General features: G+C 41.9%; 3 protein-coding genes and 1 pseudogene across 3 annotated transcripts; 3 read left to right on the top strand and 1 right to left on the bottom strand.

Moving 5' to 3' along the window:
- Positions 1–698: 698 nt before the first annotated feature.
- Positions 699–4,489, top strand: LOC102715366 (caffeoylshikimate esterase-like). The gene is made up of 3 exons (XM_015843523.2): positions 699–1,284; positions 1,519–2,057; positions 3,870–4,489. Exons 1-2 carry the CDS (start codon positions 859–861, stop codon positions 2,044–2,046), a joined length of 954 nt encoding a protein of 317 aa, XP_015699009.2. The 5' UTR covers positions 699–858; the 3' UTR covers positions 2,047–2,057; positions 3,870–4,489.
- A 4,892-nt stretch (positions 4,490–9,381) lies between these two features.
- Positions 9,382–12,305, top strand: LOC102716927. Its single transcript, XM_006664904.2, has 2 exons — positions 9,382–10,155; positions 10,700–12,305. Exons 1-2 carry the CDS (start codon positions 9,382–9,384, stop codon positions 12,269–12,271), a joined length of 2,346 nt encoding a protein of 781 aa, XP_006664967.2. The 3' UTR covers positions 12,272–12,305.
- Positions 12,306–13,289: 984 nt separating this feature from the next.
- LOC102716650 lies at positions 13,290–17,315 on the bottom strand (annotated as a pseudogene).
- A 960-nt stretch (positions 17,316–18,275) lies between these two features.
- On the top strand, positions 18,276–20,959 carry LOC102716373 (autophagy-related protein 8D). The gene is made up of 5 exons (XM_006664903.2): positions 18,276–18,306; positions 18,369–18,433; positions 20,171–20,223; positions 20,557–20,675; positions 20,762–20,959. The coding sequence occupies exons 1-5, from the start codon at positions 18,276–18,278 to the stop codon at positions 20,851–20,853; spliced, it is 360 nt and encodes a 119-aa protein (XP_006664966.1). The 3' UTR covers positions 20,854–20,959.
- The last annotated feature ends 296 nt before the right edge of the window (positions 20,960–21,255 follow it).

The following is a 21,255-nucleotide window of genomic DNA, read 5'->3' as shown; positions in this document are numbered from 1 at the left end:
GGTCATGCATGCATGTTCTTTTCTGATTTTTGGATTTGGATATTTTTTTAAAAAAAAATTCCATGCTTCACCAGGTTGCAAATGATCTGTTCCATGAATTCCGAAAAAAAAACACTATCTAATAATTTTTTAAATACTCTTACGAAAGCTTTAAATTTGTTAAAAGTTAATTCATTTATTAATACCCTCAAACAACTAGCTAGTATGCTATCTCAAACGGTTTAATTAATTACAATACGTAGTTTGTTGGTCATGCAAGGTTTGAATTTGGAAGATACCGAACACCTTAATTATATACAGGCCGGCAGGAGGTTGATGTTGACAGGCATCGCGAGATAGGGATACGTATAACTGAATGACAGATACACGGAACAGTCCGACAGGTCGGACGCCTTGGGATATATGGTGCAATATTTTATTCTTTTGTAAGGACCAAATTAAACCAAAAAAACAAAGAGATTAATTTATTAGTTGGTTATTAATTACAAGGTTTGAATGAAATTGAGATTATATGTGGATATCGGTCCACGTGTTGCACGCGCGCACTGCACGTTCAAAACCGATCGATTAGCACTCGTAATAATTAGTAATTAAATATATACATCCAGCGCGCGCATCAACGACGACGGACGCGGCCCATATATTATTGATCCCCTTGTTTTCCTGGTTGGATTTGTATTATATATGTACTCCTGGTGTACGTCTCTCCGCTCCGGCCTTCCTTCCCTATTAATTAGCTTCTTTAAATTAATTTTGATCCTTGAGTCGGTCGATCTACTACTGCCTCCGATCCTCTGCTCGCGATCGATCATTCATTGGTTAATTAGCTGCCTACCTAGGATCGGATCGGAGAGGGCGATGAGCAGCAGCAGCGATGAAGGGTACTTGTACTCGGAGGATTCGGTGGTGAACTCACGCGGGATGCGGCTCTTCACCTGCAGCTGGATTCCGACGAAGCCCCGAGGCGTGGTGTGCCTCTGCCATGGCTACGCCGTGGAGTGCAGCGTCACCATGCGCGGCACGGCGGAGCGCCTGGCTCGGGCGGGCTACGCCGTCTACGGCATCGACTACGAGGGCCATGGCCACTCCGACGGCCTCCAGGGATACGTCCCCGACATGGACGCCCTCGTCCGTGACTGCGACGCCTTCTTCGCCGCCGTCGCCGCATCCTTCCCCCGCAGATTCCTCCTCGGCGAGTCCATGGGAGGCGCCGTCGCGCTGCTGCTCCACCGCATGCGCCCCGTCTTCTGGACCGGCGCCATTCTCGTCGCGCCCATGTGCAAGGTCCTCCCACCATAACTACTCTCCATCTTACTTTTGACTATTGACTTTTCTTTAACGACTATTTAGTTACGCGTCTGCGGACCTGTCATGCATCCACCAATCTGTCTCTTTCTCGTTTTCTACGCTGCCGGCCGGCACCGGCAGTGGGAGATTAATGAATTGATTATTGAGTACGTTACGTAAGTACTGTTAACAATGAACGCAAATGCAAATTAACTAAGTGTACATATATAGATCGCGGAGGAGATGAGGCCGCATCCGGTGGTGGTGAGCGTGCTGAAGATGATGACGAGCATCATCCCGACGTGGCGCGTGGTGCCAACAAATGACGTGATAGACCTGGCGTACAGGATGCAATGGAAGAGAGATGAAATCCGCGGGAACCCGCTGTGCTACAAGGACAGGCCGCGCCTCAAGACCGCCTACGAGCTGCTCCGCGTCAGCCTCCTCCTCGAGTCCTCCATCCTTCCCCAGGTCTCCCTCCCTTTCCTCCTCCTCCACGGCGCCGCCGATCGGGTCACCGACCCCTCCGTCAGCGACCTGCTCTTCCGCTCCGCCTCCTCCGCCGACAAGACCTTCAACCTCTACCCGGGCATGTGGCACGCCCTCACCTCCGGCGAGCTCCCCGACAACATCGATGCCGTCTTCTGCGACATCGTCCACTGGCTCCACCAAAGATCGGACTCCGAGACGGAGACGGAGACGGAGACGCAGCTCAAGGCCAAGCACGACGCGCCAACCAAACATGTATCCTCGTCTTGACGACACCTAATGTATGTTCACTCCATCTGTGGATTTGCTATAAAACTTCAGACCATTCTTTTTAGTTTATCCAAAACTTCCAATTACTGGATCATTGGCCGGATTGCATTCAGATTCATGGGGAGGTGGAAAAATTCTGCACAACGTGTGAGCTAGCCGGTGATTGACTATTAGGACCTAATGCGCACGCCTAGCCAACATGCCGTGCGCTTCATTTAATTGGTTGAATTCTTATAATATAATAATAATTACGCTCCAATATACTGCATGTCCTTAAATTTGAAGGATTTTCACTCAAAAATTATATAAAGTTTTATAGTTAATTAATTAGTTAATTCCAATTAATAATAATATACTTTGATATATCTTTTGATATATCTTTAGTCCATCCGTTTTATATTACAAGTCACTTTGGGTTTACGGTAAGTTAAATCTATTTAAAGTTGACCAACTCTATTAGAAATATAGAAATATTTTCAACATAAAATAAATATCATAAAAATATATTCGATGATCGACATAACTGAACTAATTTGGTATTATGGATATCACTATTTTTTCTACAAATTTGGTCAAACTTAATGAGCATTTAGGCTTAATACCTCCCTCGCTCTTATCTATATATTCTATACAGTAACCAAAAGCTTAATATGCATTGAGCCATGTCACTCTAAAAATCTTGACCATTGGATCCTCCTTTAGAGGGTTACATGGAAGCCTCGATTGATGTTGGATTTGAGGCCAAGTACCGACCCATTAGAAGCCTAAAGTAGGCTGAATTATGAAATGGCCATGTGGGCCTTCGAGGTGATAGGACCTCTTCTAAGATTTAGCCTTCAATAGGAAGGACCGTCGACTGGTGGTGACACCTTCGACGAAGGTTATGTCTTTGCCAAAGAAACCTTTAGGGAGATTAAGGCCAACGTTAGAAGATAAATGGTGCCCCACGAAGGTCCATCAAGTGGGTGCATATTATGGTTGGCCCAGAAAGGCCTATACCTATGTAAAATCCATGTGGTACCCCTACAAATTACTCTCTTAAGAGAAGAATCATGTAATCAAATATGTAACTCTAGTACCGATCCACTTATGATGGCCAGAAATAGACCCCAAGGGGTAGTAATATGTGTAATAGTTTCGAAGTTAGGAATACGACACCTTCTAACTGTCCATCCCATAACAGTGCATTTCATTGTCATAATTCAGGTATGTTACTTATCCTATAAGTTGGAATGAAAAGCTCAACAAGTTATAGCAATATTTATTCAAGTTCGATGAAGTTTTAAAAAAATATAGCAATACTTTTAGCAAAAAGATAAATATACCATGAAAATAAATTCAATGGTGGATTTAATTAAACTAATTTTGTGTTATGGATATTAGTATATTTTCTATAAACTTGGCCAAACTTAATAAGATTTGACTTAGAAAAAACCCAATGCGACTTATAAGTAAAAAAAAAGGAGGGATTATGTGTTACAGTTGCACATCCTCTCGGTGATGAACATTTAGAATTAATATCTTTCCTGCGCTTATCAATATATCCTACATAGGTTAGAACCAAGAGCTCAACATGCGTTGAGCCCATCATCCCAAAATTCTTGACAGTTGGATCATCCTTTGGAGGCTAGATGAAGGCCTCGTTTAATGTGGAAATGAAATTAAAGTACTATATAACTCTCAGTTGTTCACATGAATTTCATTGTTGTAATTATGATATGGTCATGTAGCTTTCATTTTTAGTTAAAAGCCTATTGATCTCATCTGCCATATAACTAAAGAGTTCTAAGTCCTTAATTATGTTTTCTTTATTCTTCCACTAGCTAAGGAGTGGCGGCATGGGCACATGCAGCGCTCGAGGAGACAGACGTAACATTTGATAGGTCGGTGCTAGCACGAGTGAACAGAGCATAGCAATGGAAGCAATGGTGGATGTTCAAAGACAATGAAATAGAGACAGTAGCTGCAGCATGGATTCCAGAGGGAGGCAACAATGGGAATCGGACGAAGAAAGAGGAGAAAGGTGCAGTGAGTCAGCCAGTCAGGGCGGTATTGGGTCATGTAGGAGCACAGCGATGTGCGGCGACCGGAGGAGGAGGATGGAGGATGAGGTGGCAGGTCGGAGAGGTTGATAGGTGGGCATGCCATGTTGGGATCGGGAGGCGGTCCTGACACGTGATCCCAAGGGTGTCGACGGCTGCTTAGGCGAGTGTATGTGAGAAAGTATGCCTCATGGGCCACGATAGGTTGAGTGGCGCAAGTGGGCTAGTGAAGTTGGCATAGGGAAAGGGTGCAGTGGCGAAAGGGCTATTGGGTTGACGAGAGGTTTGGCGCAAATAACAAGAAAACATATTTTGGTTTGGAGTTGATTTTTGGGAAGTTTGGACTAGAAATTTGAATTTGGAATTGGAGATTGTTATCCAGACTGTTGAGGATTTTTCTGAAGGCAAAATTTGAGAAAAAAATTTTGAGATACACACTTGAGCACACACTTCAAGAGAACAAAATCACATTTAATTTTTTTGAGCTAGGTTTTTCGCTTAGGCATTCCAATGATTGGACCATCATGAGTAGTATATATAGATTAAATGACCAGAGAAATCGTTTTTTTATTAACAATAAATTGTATAGAGATGTCCACCTAGAATAAGAGAAGTTCTTAGCAGGATTCTATGAAACACACTCACCGATTTCTATTATATCCTAAAGCCAATTATCACAAACATAAAGAGCTAGGAGGGCCATACAAACCGCCAGCGAAAATGAGTTTTGACCGCGTGCGAAGGTGTTATCTGTAGTAGTGAATGGATCACTTGATCAAGTCATAGCGCCTTACAACCCATGAATCTACCATCTAGAGCAACAAACTCTATCAGCTGAGCATGGGAAGGCTGCATCAAGTGTACATCAAAATTGCCTAAAACTATAGAAAAAAGGTAAAACATAGGCAACGTGGAATTAACAATTCAGTTAACAGAATGTAATCAAATATAAAACCAAAAGATAAGGTTTTTTAACAAAAAAGTAAAAATATACGAAACAATATTTCAAAAGCCGATGAGATCTAACGTATGTTGACAAATTTAACAGAGGTAAGAAAAAAAATATCATGTGTGTAAATGTTTAGAATCGAGTATCATCAAATTTTTAGACAAAGGAAACTTTGATTGATCTCCCTGCGCGCTGTTTCCATGTGTGCACTTATGTTTTGTTCTCTATCAAATCAATTCATGCAATACATCCATTGGATACATTCAAACCACCTAATGATATTTTGTTGGGGAAAATTAGGAAAAGAAAGATGGTAGCGTCCACATTTTCAGAAAACACCTTCTTAATCAAGGACAGGACAACCGGAATTGTCATAAAGGAGAAATACATGAAATATGAAGGTAGAAAAAGAAGAGGGTGATAAAATCTACTACCTCCGTCCCATAATAACTTTATTTTTTGTTTTTCCGTGTCCAACGTTTGACCATTCGTCTTATTTAAAAATTTTATATAAAAACTTAAAAAATTAGTCATGCATAAAAGTACTATTCATATTTTATCATTTAGTAAGAATAAAAAATATTAATCACAAATTTTTTTTAATAAGACAAAGAGTCAAAACATTGTATCAGAAAACTGAAAACGATCTTATTTTAGGACGGAGGTAGTAAGCAATAAGGTAATCTGCTAGAAAGAAAAAGAAAGGTTAATATGAACCAACTATCAAATACTCCCTCCCTATGAAAATGTTTGACATTGGCGTCAAATAAAAAAGTTGGCAGGGAGTATCAAGGATGAAGAATGTGAAAAGGTGTCGTAGGAGGTGAGCAGCCGAGGAAGCAGGTGACTCTATGGCAGCCAGCCAACCATCCAGATCGGAGAAGTGGGGATAGTCCTCGACAGGAAGAGGAAATGCTAACGGTGCTAGCTAGCGCGCGCGTTCATTCAGGTTCAGGGGGCAAGGCGACACGCGCGCAGGGAGCAATCATCCGTCTCGCGGTGGCATTGCTCATCAAAATTGGGCTTTCCGTGTGCAAACAAATTGGACTGCACCCACCAGACGGAGAAAGAGGGGATAAAATCAGGTGAGTCTATTTAGCGAACGTTCGCGTGGATGATCTCCGTACGAACACCTTGTCTAACTAACATATATAAATTTTAGACATATAAACTTTACATGTATAAATTTTAAGCGTATCAAATTTTATGTATAAACTTTAAGTATATAAACTTTGTACATATAATTTTTTTAATGTAGGTATATAAACATTTGAATTTAAAATTATAAATCAAATTTTAGTTTAAACTCAAATCGAATATGTAAATTTTATATCTATAAACAACAATGATGCTACAAACTTTATATGTATAAACAAAAGTTATATGCCAAAAAAGATTGCTAGTGTTCGCATGGAACTATGGCACACAAACGTTTGCTAAATAGCCCTTTTGATAAAATCCACCCATTAGGATCTAATCCTACCGTTTTCCTAATTCCGAGTGACGTGGCTCAACCTCAGTGAAGCAAATTGCTATTAAGTAGGATATAAGGGTATATTAGTAACTAACAAAAGATTTTTTTTAATAGGAGTAATTAAGAAAGGAATGGATATGAAATGACAGCCATTAGAGCATTCCATCAGCTCATCTAAATTTGGTCATATATATCTTTATTTGGATGATCATCTAAAACAGTTTTATCTCTCATATTTCTTTGCACTCCAGCAGATCATCCATATCTGTCATCATCCACATCTCTTTGGAGGATGCAGAGAGAACATCCAAATATAGAGTTTCTCTCTTTTAATATAGATGACATCCAAAAATACAGGATATGATAGATGTTCTGCTGAAGCTAAATTTTTACCCTTCATTCTCTATTTTTTGAAGGAGGATGGGATGGATGCACAGCTGGGGATGCTCTTAATTTTATATTTGGGTGGTCAAGTAAAAAGCTATCGAGAATCTCAGCTTTTTCACATATATATGTAGTCCGCTAGAAATTAAACAAGTGGCTGAGACGCTTTAATCAACCACAGCATGTCTGCAGAGTATAGTGGGGTTTGGGCTCGGTTGAAATTATTTTTTAAAAAAGAGTTGTATATATATGCGGTTGAAATTATATTTTAAAAAAGAGTTGTATACATATGCAGTGACCAATTTGGCAATTGGCAATTGCTAAATTGGAAATAGAAAGCAGTCAAGAAAGCTAGCACAATATGCAGTCCATCTAGTTTAATAATTCTTGTCATTTAAGACAACGATAAGATCTTCTATATCTATCTTTTATTATGATTTTCTATTAAATATATTAAAAATAAATAAATATTTACTTTTATTAAAATACTCTTAATGACCCATCTATATACATGTTGTCATAGTGTTTTAAAATTAAATATTTTAAAAGTTATGAATAATTAAATTTTAAAAGTTTGACCATACTTTTATTCAAAACAACAATAATTATAGAATTATAGGGATTGAGTATGTAAATAGGAATAGATATGTGTGTGGGGTTAGCATAATTTGTGTGCAAGCTAGGCATACACCAGATAATATCAACTAGCAACGAGCTGAGCGAATATATATATACACACACACATACGCGCGCGCGCGCGCGGAAGTTTAATGGAATATTGGATGCTCGATCGATCGATATATAGCTTTAACCAACTTTGTTCTAGGTATGCTGGCCAACATGCATGCATGTAAAATATATATAGAGAGAGAGAGAATGTGTGGATGATGCATGCTGCAGGCAACAGGCAGTGGAACAAATTAGGTATTACTGGAGATGCATTTGCCCCTTCCATGCACCTCAAGGGCCAAAAGCAACAAGACAATATGTATGCATGCATGTCTGCGATTCTGTCCTGCCGTTCCGGCTTCACCTAGGGACATCCGTAACATCGTCTATACTTGAAAAGGTACCGCACGTACGTACGGCTAGCTAGCTAATTACTCGAAACATTTTCTTTTAGAATAATAATAGTAACATACTTCATTTATTTTATATTTATAAGATTTTCTATGTTTGTCTAGATTTATCTACGTATCAATATATATTTTTTGCATATGTATATGTCTAGATTCATTAGCATACGTATGAATTTAGCCAAGAACAATAAGTCTTCTAATATGGAACGAGAGGAATATTAGTTTTGCTATTCATTGGGCACCTTGCTCTCTCACCGTGGGATGGAGAACCAATGAACACACGATTGAGTCATCTTTCAGCTCCTATCCCTGAATAAAAGGTGGACGCAAAGGAGCATGACAAAGTAAGAACTTATAGGTGGTGATGTTTGTGTGACATCGGTGATGCTTTCATCCTTCAATAAAACATCAAATTAGGCTACTAACATGCATGCGCGTATCTATTCGGTGACATCATAATTTCTAAAATTTCTCTAACATTGATTTGTATCGTCGTAGGTGGTAGCTAGAAATTTTATTCTGCCACATAATAGACTCGTAGAGGCTGATGATATTAATTTGAGTATTTCCAATTGACCATAAGAGTTATGTCAAGTTGGTATAGCTCCAGATCTCTTCAATTAACCGTGCAGGATATATGAATCAATGAATGCTTGGTGCAGTATGACTGTGAGCTAGCTGCATATGCATATATGCCATTTCAACCTTTCATGCTCTCCTGCAGCCATCCACCGATCGATCCATTCTCCACAGCTGGTCTTTTGAAATGTCCGGATGGCCCTGTAATTTGCATTAATTGATCGCTGATCTATTGGCCGCATCCCATGTATATATGCACCGTGCATTAATGGATATAGCAGCTGCTAGCATCCACACGTACGTTGTTTCCGTGCGTATCCAGGTGGAAGACACCCAATTTATGTGTACGTTAGATCATCGATGCATGGTAAAGAATTTCAATTCCATCGCAAAATTACACTAATTCGTTACGGATGATCAATCGATATCAACATCGATGGTTGAATGGATGCATGGATAGTGAGGTCAGCTAGCTAATTAAGTTTGCTCCAAAAGCAGTGGAGCAGCAAGAGTGGCCACTAAAAATATTTATGGTTGAAAGAAACAAGCTCCTACTTTACTCCTCTACTTTATTTTACTTTAAAAAATATGCGATTGCAGACCTAACAGGACAGCGCGCGGTTGCTAGCTGCTGACGCGATCGAGCTGATGGAGCTCCAACTCCAATATATATATGGCGCATGCACGCGAGCGATGCATCGATCATAAGCTGCGGATGATCGATCAATCGATGCATATACGTTTCATAGATATATAGGTGAGTACGTACTAGCGTAACGTAATCATCAGAACATGCCATCATCGCCGGCCACCGACGATATAGCAATCATGGCTCAGTTGCAGCCTCGCCGCCGCTGGCGCTCCTCACTAGCCTCGGGCTTCCGCGCCGCCCTGGCCTGCACCATCGTCGGCGTGGCCTCTATCTACGCCCCGCCCGCCATCCGCTGCCACCTCACCTTCCCGGCCTTCTCCTACGTCGTCACCGTGATCATAGTCGTCGACGCCACCCTCGGCAGCGCCGTGCGCGCCGCCCTCAGCGCAGTCCAGGCCACCGCCATGGGCGCCGTGCCGTCGGTCCTGCCGCTGTGGCTGGCGCACCGCACCGGCGCCGGGGAGTCGGTGGTGGCGACGACGGTGGTGGTGGCGCTGAGCACGTTTGCAGTGGCGCTGCCGGGGTCGGGGGCGGTGGCGAAGCGGATAGCGCTGGGGCAGATAATCATCATATACGTGGCGAGGTTCAGGCAGGAGAGCATGCGGCGGTCAGATGGAGATGGGGCGGTGCTGCTGCACCCGGCGAACGTGGTGGCGTGTACGGCGCTCGGGGTGGTGGCTGCGCTGCTGGCTGTGTTGCTTCCCTGCCCGCGGCTGGCCACGCAGGAGGTCAGGGCCAACAAGGCCGCCTACTTGGAGGTCGCGGCGGAGAGGGTCAGGCTGCTGGCCCACGCCTTCCGCTTAATGCAGCTCGACGCTGCTGCAGGGTCATCGTCGTCGACCTATTGCTGCGGACGCCGGAGGCAGTGGGTGGCCGCCTGCATCATCTCGCAGGCCGACCGCGCCGCCTCCGCAGCCGCCCTCCTCCGCCGCCGCATAACCTCCGCCCAAGTATATATACTATACTATACCATACTATATAATATATACAGTAGTATACAACACATATATGGTCCGGAAGAGCCGTCAGAATCTAGTGCTAAATTCTGCCTTTCATACGTCATAATGATTAATAAGCTGCACTAATAAGTCCCAAGTACATAGTAGTTGTACAAGCTAGCACGCACTAGAAATCTAGTTATCGATATCAAGGAATCCTCGTCAAAAGTTTATACCAGCTTGTAGGAAAATGGTCTCATGATACTTGTAGGGATATATATAATTTGATTTATGAGTAATTTTATCGTGCTTAAGAAAATATCGGGAGTTATCACCTTTGTAGTGCAAAAATTTTGTATCTCAAAGTACTTTTGAGTATAAATTTTGAAACATAGAAGTATTCTTTTCTTCTAAGAACGTTAAAATTACCCTTTATTCATATATACTAGATGAGTAGAACCAGGAGGTAATTATATCATGATATCATCGTAATGACAGTAAAAAATGCTCGTACTTTTAACTATAAGTAATTAATTACTATATACGTGCATTACAGGGTGATTTGCAGTGGGAGCGAATGCCGGCGCTGCTGAAACGGTGGTGCGGGGGCGGCTGGGATGACGATGAAGAGGATCAACAGGTGCACGACTTGATAGAGATGCCTCTGCGAGGGATGGAGATGGCCTGCATCCAGATGCACAAGCGTGCACCCAACAGCAGCAGCATCTGCCCAACACCAACACTAACATGGCTGCAGCAGGCCACGGACCAAGTACGCCTCACCCTGCTCACAAGACGCAGTTGCAGCGGCATGGAGATGGCCAAACATGGGTATGGAGTTGTGGTGCCGGAGCAGCTGCCCCCTTTAGCCTTCCTCTTCTGCATGGATCTCCTCCTCCACGGATCATCACCTCCTAAGCTGCCGCCTGCAGACGCTGCCTCCCAATGCGATGGAAACACCAAAGACGATGAAGAGCAGAGGAAACACCGCCCGTGGCCATGGCACAAGGAAGCAAGGACGACAAGGCTGGTGGCGGCGGCCAAGTGCGCCTTTTCGCTGGGCCTCGCCGTCCTGCTCGGCCTGCTCTTCAGTAGCGACCACGGCTTCTGGGCGGGGCTCATCGTGGCCACCACAATGGCGACCGAACGCGAGTGGACCTGGGCTCTCGCCATTGCACGTGCCCACGGCACCGCCCTCGGTTCCGTGTACGGGGCCCTGGCCTGCCTCCTCATCGACAAGCGTCGCCTCATGGAGCTGCGCTTCCTTGCGCTCCTCCCCTGGCTCATCCTCACCGCCGGCTTCCTAAAGCGCAGCCGCGCCTACGGCCCAGCTGGGGGCGTAGCGGCGGCGGTGTCAGGCATCATCATCGTGGGTCGCCGCTACGACGAGCCGCCCATGGCGTTCACCGTGTCGCGCCTGGTGGAGACCTTCATAGGCCTCGCCTGCACTGTCGTGGCCGACCTCGTCTTCCAGCCCGCCGCCAGGCCATCCGCCAAGGCCACGAAGCAGCTGGCGCGCTGCCTCGCCACCCTGGCATGCTGCTTCAACGACGACGACTCTTGGGGTGGACAGACGTCGACGAAGGTGAAGGCGGTGCAGGAGCAGGTGGCCCTGCTCAAGAGATATGTGGCAGAGGCTGCCGGCGAGCCCCATTTCCTGTGGTCGGTGCCATTCCCCGCGAGCTGCTACGACAAGGTAGCAGGGAGGCTGGACAGGATGGCCCAGCTGCTCTGCCTCTACACGAAGGCGCTTGCGGTGACACCACCAGCAGATGAGGCGGCGGATGCAATCCACCGCTTCCACGGCCTCGTCTCCGCCTCCCTCGACCACACCAGCGCCCTTCTCCACCGGCCCAGCGACGATGAGAAGCAGCGCAAGGACCTGGAGGCCGGCATCCGGCTCAGCAGCTGTTGCTGCGATGACGACGAGGCACCAGAGACGTTGGTGCAGTCGTTCCTCGGCCACGCCTTGTTGCAGCAGCCACAACAGCAGCAAGGAGCATCAGCCATGGCTTCGATTGGGTTCTGCATGGGCGAAATGGCCAAGGAGGCCATGCAGATGGAGGCTGACATGCTCGACCTCACGCTCCGTTCCTCTCTTCCTCGGCATATCACTATAATTCATTAGGATCTCTCTACCATATATGTTTGTTTGTGTACAACAACACATAATCAATTCAATCATCTTTCCTAAACCTTAACCCTAAGGCTAGAAAATTCCACTCTAACCGAAAAACAAAAAAGAATCTGATTAGAAATATAATTCCAGAAACAAAAATTAATTTTTTTAAAAAAAGAGTCAATGAGTAAATACAATTTAAGAAGATCCAAAACGCAGATTAATTTTTTTAAGTAATTAATATTAACTGAAGGGTCCATTTATAAGCTTAAAATAAATAATTGACATATAAATACAATTTATATGTCAATTCCAGTTAACAATTTTTCTTTTGTTTGCAAATATGTCATTTGATTTTTTCATAAAAATGCCAAACAATCACTCCTTTTGTAATACTAAGATTGTGTTTTTTTAGTTGATAAAAGATAAAAAAATTATCTAATTTTTTATAGCTATTTAATAATATAAATTATAAAATTAACTATTATAAAATTGAAAATCTACACTAAAAGGTGAGATGATAAAATTCTATATAGAAACTTTTTTAAAAAAAATAAATTATTTAGCAGTTTAGAAAGCATGTGCAAAAATCAAAAAATAATCTAACGCAAAGAATACAGCCGTCAAGCAGGAGCTGCAACACTAAAAGTAAAACACCTCGATGCAGATCGCGCATACGGTCTAGCTAGCGCTAAAATCTTACTGAAAATATATGCCTGAAACATTTCTATTGCAATCCCATCTACACCTCTCACAAACTAGGGAGCTATATTAGAACACCAACCTGCAGTGCAACCAGCGCTCACCCTCCAACATGCTGGCCGGAAGCAAATGGACCTAGCTTCTACCCTAACCCTACCAGGTTAAGGGTAACCGTTCCCTGCTCAAAACATACGAACTAAACAGAGGAGTTTATATATATGTTGGTCCGCATCTATCCCTACAAAATAACAAGGTGACCAAGGAAGACGTACTAGCTAGTTTCCTGACTCGAATGCAGACAAGGCAAACAAAGCGTGACAGTCATCTAGCTGATTTGCATTCTTCCCGCATTGTACTTGTCTCCAGGTCTTCAGCTGAAACCTGCCGACTACCAGTCTCCCCTCAATTTGTCCATGACCCCCACCATGCCCCTGACCATGACTGCCAAATTCACCCCTTCCAGGTCCACTGAAAATTTCAGCACTGGAAATGTTACTCAAAATCTTTCTGGGAAACCAGGCTTAAAAAAAACAGAGTGCATATTCAAGCAATTTTAAATGGTATTCAGTAATACTGATGTTCAGTCTCACACCACATTTTCTAGACACTCTAATAGCACTCGTCACACTATCTACAGGTAACATTGAGCAACAAACAAGTTTTCACATGATTCTTCATAAATACAAGGGATACATGTATCAGGTGATCCTTGCCCTGCTTGGACTTTCAAGGCAGTTCAGTGGCACTCTCATCAGGGCTCACAATTTCAGAAAGAAAAAAAGGTTATCTCAAAGACCACCTAGAAGAAGTCTTGGTTGATTTTTTCAAGATTTCTAGGTATAGTTGAAGCAATTTAACAAACAACTATATTGCAAGATCTAACGCAGATTGGTGGTATATTTCATCGTGCTGAGTGTGAGCTCACAGATTCAAATCCCAGGAGAACCTATTTTGTTTTTAATTTTCTATATCTCCATCAGATATTGCCAAAAACTCAAATTTTGTCTGAAAAACCATAATGATATTTTCCAGAATTGATATAATCAAACTTCAGTCTTCTCAGAGCCCAATGTAAAAAAAAAAGGACCAGGAAAATCTTCAAACACTGACTCTTTAACACTGTACAAAACTTAGTGGAGAGTTGGAGAACCTTTGATTGACAGTCAGTATCAGCTGCTACTTATTTGTGGAGATGCCAATCAAACTAAATAAGTACTAGAGACTATGTCAACAGAGCAGGTTTATCTTAGCAGTTAATTCTTAAAGTGCAACGTCTTACAAGTGATATTTGGAGGAGAGAAACAGCGATGTGTATACAGAAATTACTAACCTTTTGGGAGGAAAATTGAAGTATCCAGCTGGTGCAGCGAAGCCAAAAATAGCAGGTGGTGGTGGCAGCTCAATATTTGTTCCAATGAGCTCATTTTTCGTAGGTTTGCCATCAAGCGCACATTGTTGTACCTCTTAACAGCAGTTAGGGCATCAGATCTTCTGGGAAAAACAACCTCTGCAGTTCCCTGGAGAAACAGGGGTTTGAATAATCAGCATTTCAACACAAAAGGAGGGAAGGATGCATACATGATAGTATGTAGTATAGTATAGTATAATAGGGACAAAAAGGTGGTGTTTGGAACCTTCCATCTTCGACTCCAGTCATAGTTAATAGAGTAACGCTTCATATCGCCAACCTCGGAAAAGAGTTCCTGAGCAAAGTAGAAGTACATTGTAAAGCAATTTTGGAGAATGAGACAATAAACTCTAAATAAAGGTTAATGAATGCTCTAAAGGTCTGAAACATACGATATGAATCGTCTGGGTGGGTAAAGTTGCATATTATGGCGACATAGAGTATAATAAAGGAAGAAAAAGTGTGGGAATTTGCATTTCATAAGCAAAAGGGTTAAGTTGTGAGTGTAGAGGTGTCAAATCATAGGCTAAATTCATCGAAAGATGTGATTTTATAGAAATATATGAAATTGAAAATAGGTCAGGGTCAGGGGAGGTAAAAGAAAGATTATAAATTTGGAGAAAAGAGGTGGGTGGTGCTACCTTGATATCCTTGTTGGAGACACCGTAGTCGAGGTTGGAGATGTACAGTTTGGTGACCGTGTCGACGTTGGGCATGGGCATCGGCCGTGGGCGGCGCCGTAGCCTAGGCAGAAACAAACCCTAAACCCTAACTAACAAGTCAGAGTCGGAGAGCGTGGATGAATGGAGAGATAGAGGAGATGGGGAACGGGTAGAGAAAAGGCACCTGGAAGGTGACGGCGTGATAGGGAGTGGCGGCGGCAGGCAGAGGGACGGTGGCAGCGCTTGTTGCTGGTGATGTTGAGCGACATATCGCTATCTTCTTCTATCGTTCGGTTTGGGTTGGGTTGGTTGCACAGTGGACTGACTTATATGTGAGTGACTTAGGTTAGGCTGGACTGGACTTGAATGGGCCTCTTCTTTTTCCTTTGGGCCTCCGCTTTTCTCTTCTTCCTTCTCCTCGTCGTTTCCGTATCATGGTGCCCTTGTCTTCTTCCTCCTCCAGCTACTAGCTACCTAACGAGAACCAATCCAACCCTAGACACCGTAACAACGCGCGGCAATGCCGCGCACACCTAAATACTCTCTCTGATATTTTTAAATAACATAATTAATTTTGAGATTTATGTTTGACGCTTTGTTTTTTAACTTTTTTTTGTCAAATATGCAAAATTGTAAAACATACTTCAAGTTAATTTAGTATTAAATAAAATCATAACAAAATAATCAATAATTATATTTGTTAATTGATACTCATTATTCGAAGAGAATGTGAGCTGCATGTTAGAGTTTAATAAATGCTTATAGTAGGTAATCTTCATATTTGAAACTGTGCGCATGATTAAGTGGTCAATGTTTATCGCCTGCATTCATGACATAATGAATCCAACAATAAAACGGAATGAAACCAATAGCTGCTAGCATATATAAGCACAGCCTCTTAAGGTGCAAGGGGGCATTTGCCTTCACGTAGCAAGGAAGCAGCAGAGAGCAACCTAACATGATAGTGGGACTTTCAAAGATAGGTACCATCTGAAAGGGCGGGCAATAGATTAATAAACTGGACTTAAACATCATGTACTTTTTTCACACGATAGGTTCGGCAGCCACATGTCAGTGAGATAGTCATGTGCATGAAAGAAAAATTGAAGTGGCAAAAGAGAAGCAAGGTTTAATCGAAGGTAGAGGATTTTTTTTTTGCATTTAATAAAAGTAGCCTTCTGGTTAAGCATGGAAGTTTTAGAAGCTTCTGGTTTAGCATGGAAGATTTTTCAAAGTTGGACAGCAAGATGATAATTTATATTCATCTATATGCAAGGCAGAAAAATATCAGTATCAAACAGCATACGTACTTTGTTGTCTTCCTTAGTTCTGTCAGGGCTGGAAAGTGAATTTGGCGATAGATCTCTAGTTCCTCTTCCTCTTCTTTTCCACCACCAAAATAACACATAGAATATGCAACCATGTCAATCTCAAACCTGAGATGAAAAGCTAGATATTTCGTTGCATCATTCTTGTACCCCTTGAGAACAGATTTTCTAGTAAAATGACCCAAAAGATTATCCTCTAAAGGCGACGGATGGGGTCTATGACCATGCAATTAATTAACTTCAATGATGCAACGCAGTCTCTGTAGAAAAGTAGATGAACATATACACTCAGAGCATGCAATTAACTTTAAAGTCGTATTCTTGCATGTGTACTTCAATGATGCTGCTAACTTCATATCTTAACAATAGAAAATTTGCGGATTGCAAATTAGCAAATATATACTAGCTTCTTTTTTGTCTTCTAAACATGTAAGCTATGAAAAAGGTCCACTATATGTATTATAGAACTCTGCTGCTGTGTACAAGTTTTGTGAAACCTAGAGTGAAAAACATCAAAGAGAACTAACGGAATTTGACATTCAGGTGTCCTTGCAGGTTAAACGATTGCAATTAAAAAATAATAATACGTGAAGGTCAAAAGGTATTGGGTCAAAAGACGAACGATTATCAAATCCTACAAAGCGGACAACTCTATTCTTCAGTAAAATGGGTAGTATCTTTTTTACATATAAACTTGGTTTTGCCTCTTTCATGACGTCAGTATCATTAACCTACAGTACAGAATAATACGATAATTAGATAATAATGAGCATCAAAACCATTGGTCTACCATTATAGAGCTTTCCACTAAATTAAAATAACTTACAAGCTTTGCCGAGCCCCTCACGGCGTGGAGGAGCGGCTGTGACCCGGCAGCGTTGCGGGTGGCGGCGGCCGCGGCGCGGCGAGGCTGCTCTGCGGGCGGCGGCTACGGCGAGGCGGGTGGCGGCCATGGCACGGAGGGCGGCGGCGGGGCGACCCGGCGGCGGCGGTGGAGAGGCCGGAGGTCGGAGCGATAAATTGATTCGGATAATTTTCGTCCAACCGGATCGTTTTTCGGATTCGGATAGCTTCAGTCGGATAGTTCCGGAAATTTTCAGATTCGGAATTGAATTCGGATTTTTTTTCAGATACGAAAACAAATACGGTACGGGTGATATCCATCGGATACTATCCAGATTTTTTTCCGGATATCTGGACCTATGCATTAACCATTCAATCAAATCAGCTCGACCTAAAGAAGTCCATCCCAACGGCCCAAGTAGTGTTATTCTTAGCGGGTTCTGGCTAACTGGCTTCAAACAGTCTAGGTGTCCACGACCACACAATCGTCACATATATTTCTTTTTATGATAATAGTAATTACTTATATTTAAAAATTTGATAAGTTATATATTTATATTAAAAAATAACAAGTTATATTTCTTCAATGATATGTGAAGCTTAGTTTAAGAGGTTTTTATGTTCCGATTAATATTCGTCACCATATTTGCTTCGATTCGTATTCGCTCCGTATTTGTATTTGATAATATTCGATTTCGTTTTCATATCCGAGTTTCCGATTCCGATTTCGATTCGGAATAAAAAATATAAAAACGAATATGATAGAGCTAGTTTCCAACAGTATTCGATCCGTTTTCATCCCTTCTCTAGGGGACGAGGGTTTAGTAATTTTATAAAAAAAACCCCCTTAAACTTCCTATATTTACAGCCAGGTATACCGCGCCGATCATATCCGTCGATCGCGATCGAACGGTCGTGTGCCCAGGCGAACGCTAGGAGTATATTGTGCCACGTGACGCGGCTGGCTGCCTGAGAATCAGGCCAGGATTCATTATATAGAGATTAGTAGAAACGAAACTGTCTTAATAGCTGATTGATTCTTTCGCATGGAATAAGGAAAGGACATAGCGATGAAGCCCTTCAAGGAAGAGTTCACCTTGGGTTAGTTAATTGATTCATACTACTGATTGATTTTCATGTTAAATCAATTTCTTTATGTACAGACGAGAGGGCCAAAGAGTCGGCCGCCATGATCGCCTCCTTCCCCGAAAGGATCCCCATACATGATGCCATCACGATTTCTTTCACCCTGCGGACTGCTGGGCCGGCATCTCATTCATTTACTGTTGTTGCCTATTGGATGCCACCAAATTTTGCAGGGAAACTCACCATTATTATGTTTTTTTCACATGCACAGATACACTCAATAAATATACGCCTATGCCACAATAATACTAGCAGTATATCTGAACTAACCTATCTGTCTGCTTTGTTTGTCTTACAATATTGAAAGGAATGATTTCCGCTACTTTAATCGCCTTATGTTTTTGCTGGATGCTTACATGTACGCTGAAATACCCATATAGACACTATTTGATTTCTACTGAAAGCAGGGTGTAATGCCTTCTGTCTAAAAAGATCATTCAAGTTTCTCTTGAGCTATGGAACAACTCTAGGGTTAGGACTGTAGGAGCTCTACCTGTACTGATGATTGGAAAAAACAAATGCTGCCTGAACTTTCTATTATATTAGTTATCCATTGTGTTTGTTACTTATTTCCAACAGAACTGCCCATTTGCATGCGGCAGCTTCATGTCAAGGGAAATAGTCAATCCATTGTTTGGTCAATACTTCAAGCTGTTTTTTTTTTGGGTGAGACGGTGAAAGGTCATAGGCTTAATTTTATTAATGTTGGGAAGGAAGTTTTTGGTAAATTCAGCGTGCTGAGAAACCTGGACAGAACTTAACCACGACAACACATTTTTTATTTTCAAGCACTTAATAAGAAGATGGAACTGCTGCCTGAATTACATATTCCATTTTAATTCATGTAGCAAGTTGGCCGTAATCACAAATTTTCCATTTTCATACCATTGAGCAAAGCAAAAAAGGGTAGGTAGGAGGCATCTGTTATTTGCAAGTTGTTGGCCATTTGTATTTCATGGCCTGTTTTATATCGCAGATTGAATCAGTCATCCAGGTCTCAGGTTCAAACTCTTTTTTTTTTTGCACGTAATCGGGGTCAAACTCATATCAAGCATTCTTGGGGGTATTCCTACATAGAAATAGTTTAAATTGTACTGCCTACCCTTTTTTAGCACACGATTTTTGCTTCAGTCAACTGTATGTTGTGAATCGGTTTAACGAGTACTGGATGGACCTTATGGACAGAAATCCTGAAACATAACCAAAAATAGAATTTGTACCTATCCTAAGTTATCTGGATCATTGAATCCAAAGGGAACGAATCAAAGCTGATTACTTTCATTTCTGCATTTTTTTTCTTCCCTCAATTGAAGGTCACATTTAGTTTGCATATGTGTTACCTAAACATCATGCAAACATTCAAGTATCTATGTTCGCAGCAGGGCCGTCTCTAGAAATTTGAGGCCCCTGAGCGAAATGCAAATGGGGACCCTAAAATACAAATAAAGGTGAGATACTTAGCGGCGTGACGGCACAGACGAACGTTAGAGCAATCGTGTTTCAATTATCGTCCACCGGCATAGGCTAAATCTTAGAAATTTATGTCCTTATCATTTGGCAACATAGTTATAAGTAAAAATAATTTATGAATAAAAGTTTTATACACATGTTAAGTAAAAACTGAAAAATAAACTACGATAAAAAGACCCAAACTTTTATATCTTAAGGTTAAATATTTAAATTTTTGTTTATAAACATAAATAAAAGTGAAAAAAAGGGACTAAGTAAACTCTTGTCGTAGATTTTGGAGGCCCTTCAATTTAGGAGGCCCCGAGCGGTCACTCCGTCCGCTCATGGCCATAGACGGGCCTGGTCGCAGGTTATTGTTGAGAGGTTTTCAAGAAGTAGTCTTCCAGAATTAGAGAAGCGCAAGTGAGTACTCCCTAGTCCCTACATCTCATATTGTAAGATGTTTTAATTTTTTTTGTAAAGTCAAACATCTTAAAGTTTGAGCAAAATTATAGAAAAATATGGCAATATATACCACACTAAATTTGTTTCGTTAGATAGAACATTGAATATATTGTGAGAGCATGTTTGTTTTATGTTAAAAATGCCACTATATTTTTTATAATTTTGATCAAACTTAGAGTAGTTTCACTTTGAAAAAGGTCAAAACATCTTATAATATGAAACAGAGGATGAAACAGAGGAAGTTAAGAAGATTGTTGAATTTGGAAGCCTGAAAGGCTGCAGTGATTGCAGGTACCTAGTTCCATGTGGCATGCCAATTGGACAATTTATTTTTGTACTTCGTTCAAGGTTGCATTTGTCTCCAGGAACAGCATTATTTGTGTTTGTCAGCAACACGTTGCCCCGTACTGGTAAGCTTTGCATATTGGGCTGTATTTTTGGGTCCTGCTTGATGCCCTACTGAAGCTTCCGATATGTAATTTTATTGTGGCTACAGCTCAGCTGATGGGCAGCGTGTATGAGTCCTTCAGAGATGAGGGCGATGGTTTCATCTACATGTGCTACAGCAGCGAGAAGACATTCGGCTGACCAACTCCGTGGAAATCTGCTTTCTTGCATCTGTATGTGTGGCTCGATCATCAAGATGCATGTACATATACTAGTATCATTAGAAAATGCAATGAAGTGTTATACTGTACATTGATTGAAATAAATGAAATACAGATCGTTTCTGTTCTGAAGAAGAGAGAGAGAGAGAGAGGGTCACAACAATATTCCCCTCAGTTTCCACCAACAGCATGCTGTGCATGATGATGAGATAAACAATTAGATCCTTTTAGCAACACATAATCAGAAGGCAGTAGTTGCCAGAACTATGCCAGCCACTCTTCCTAGCAAGGATGCTACCCTTTAGAACATGTTCATAGAAAAATCTTGATCTTCAAACGAATTTCCATCTTCCAGATAAATTTGCAAGGCAAACGAACATGA

Source organism: Oryza brachyantha, chromosome 12 (assembly GCF_000231095.2).
Source record: "Oryza brachyantha chromosome 12, ObraRS2, whole genome shotgun sequence".
Lineage (NCBI taxonomy): Eukaryota > Viridiplantae > Streptophyta > Magnoliopsida > Poales > Poaceae > Oryza > Oryza brachyantha.
The sequence above is the reverse complement of the archived record's forward strand: the minus strand, read 5'-3'. Positions and strand labels throughout refer to the sequence as shown.

Excerpts from the sequence above, each read along its gene's own strand:
- LOC102716927 (XM_006664904.2), top strand. The coding sequence starts at position 9,382 with ATGGCTCAGTTGCAGCCTCGCCGCCGCTGGCGCTCCTCACTAGCCTCG. Across the intron at positions 10,156-10,699 it reads GCCGCATAACCTCCGCCCAA|GGTGATTTGCAGTGGGAGCG; the intron begins GTATATATACTA and ends CGTGCATTACAG.
- LOC102715366 (XM_015843523.2), top strand. The coding sequence starts at position 859 with ATGAGCAGCAGCAGCGATGAAGGGTACTTGTACTCGGAGGATTCGGTG. Across the intron at positions 1,285-1,518 it reads TCGTCGCGCCCATGTGCAAG|ATCGCGGAGGAGATGAGGCC; the intron begins GTCCTCCCACCA and ends GTACATATATAG.
- LOC102716373 (XM_006664903.2), top strand. The coding sequence starts at position 18,276 with ATGAAGCCCTTCAAGGAAGAGTTCACCTTGG. Across the intron at positions 18,307-18,368 it reads CAAGGAAGAGTTCACCTTGG|ACGAGAGGGCCAAAGAGTCG; the intron begins GTTAGTTAATTG and ends CTTTATGTACAG. Across the intron at positions 20,676-20,761 it reads CAACACGTTGCCCCGTACTG|CTCAGCTGATGGGCAGCGTG; the intron begins GTAAGCTTTGCA and ends TTGTGGCTACAG.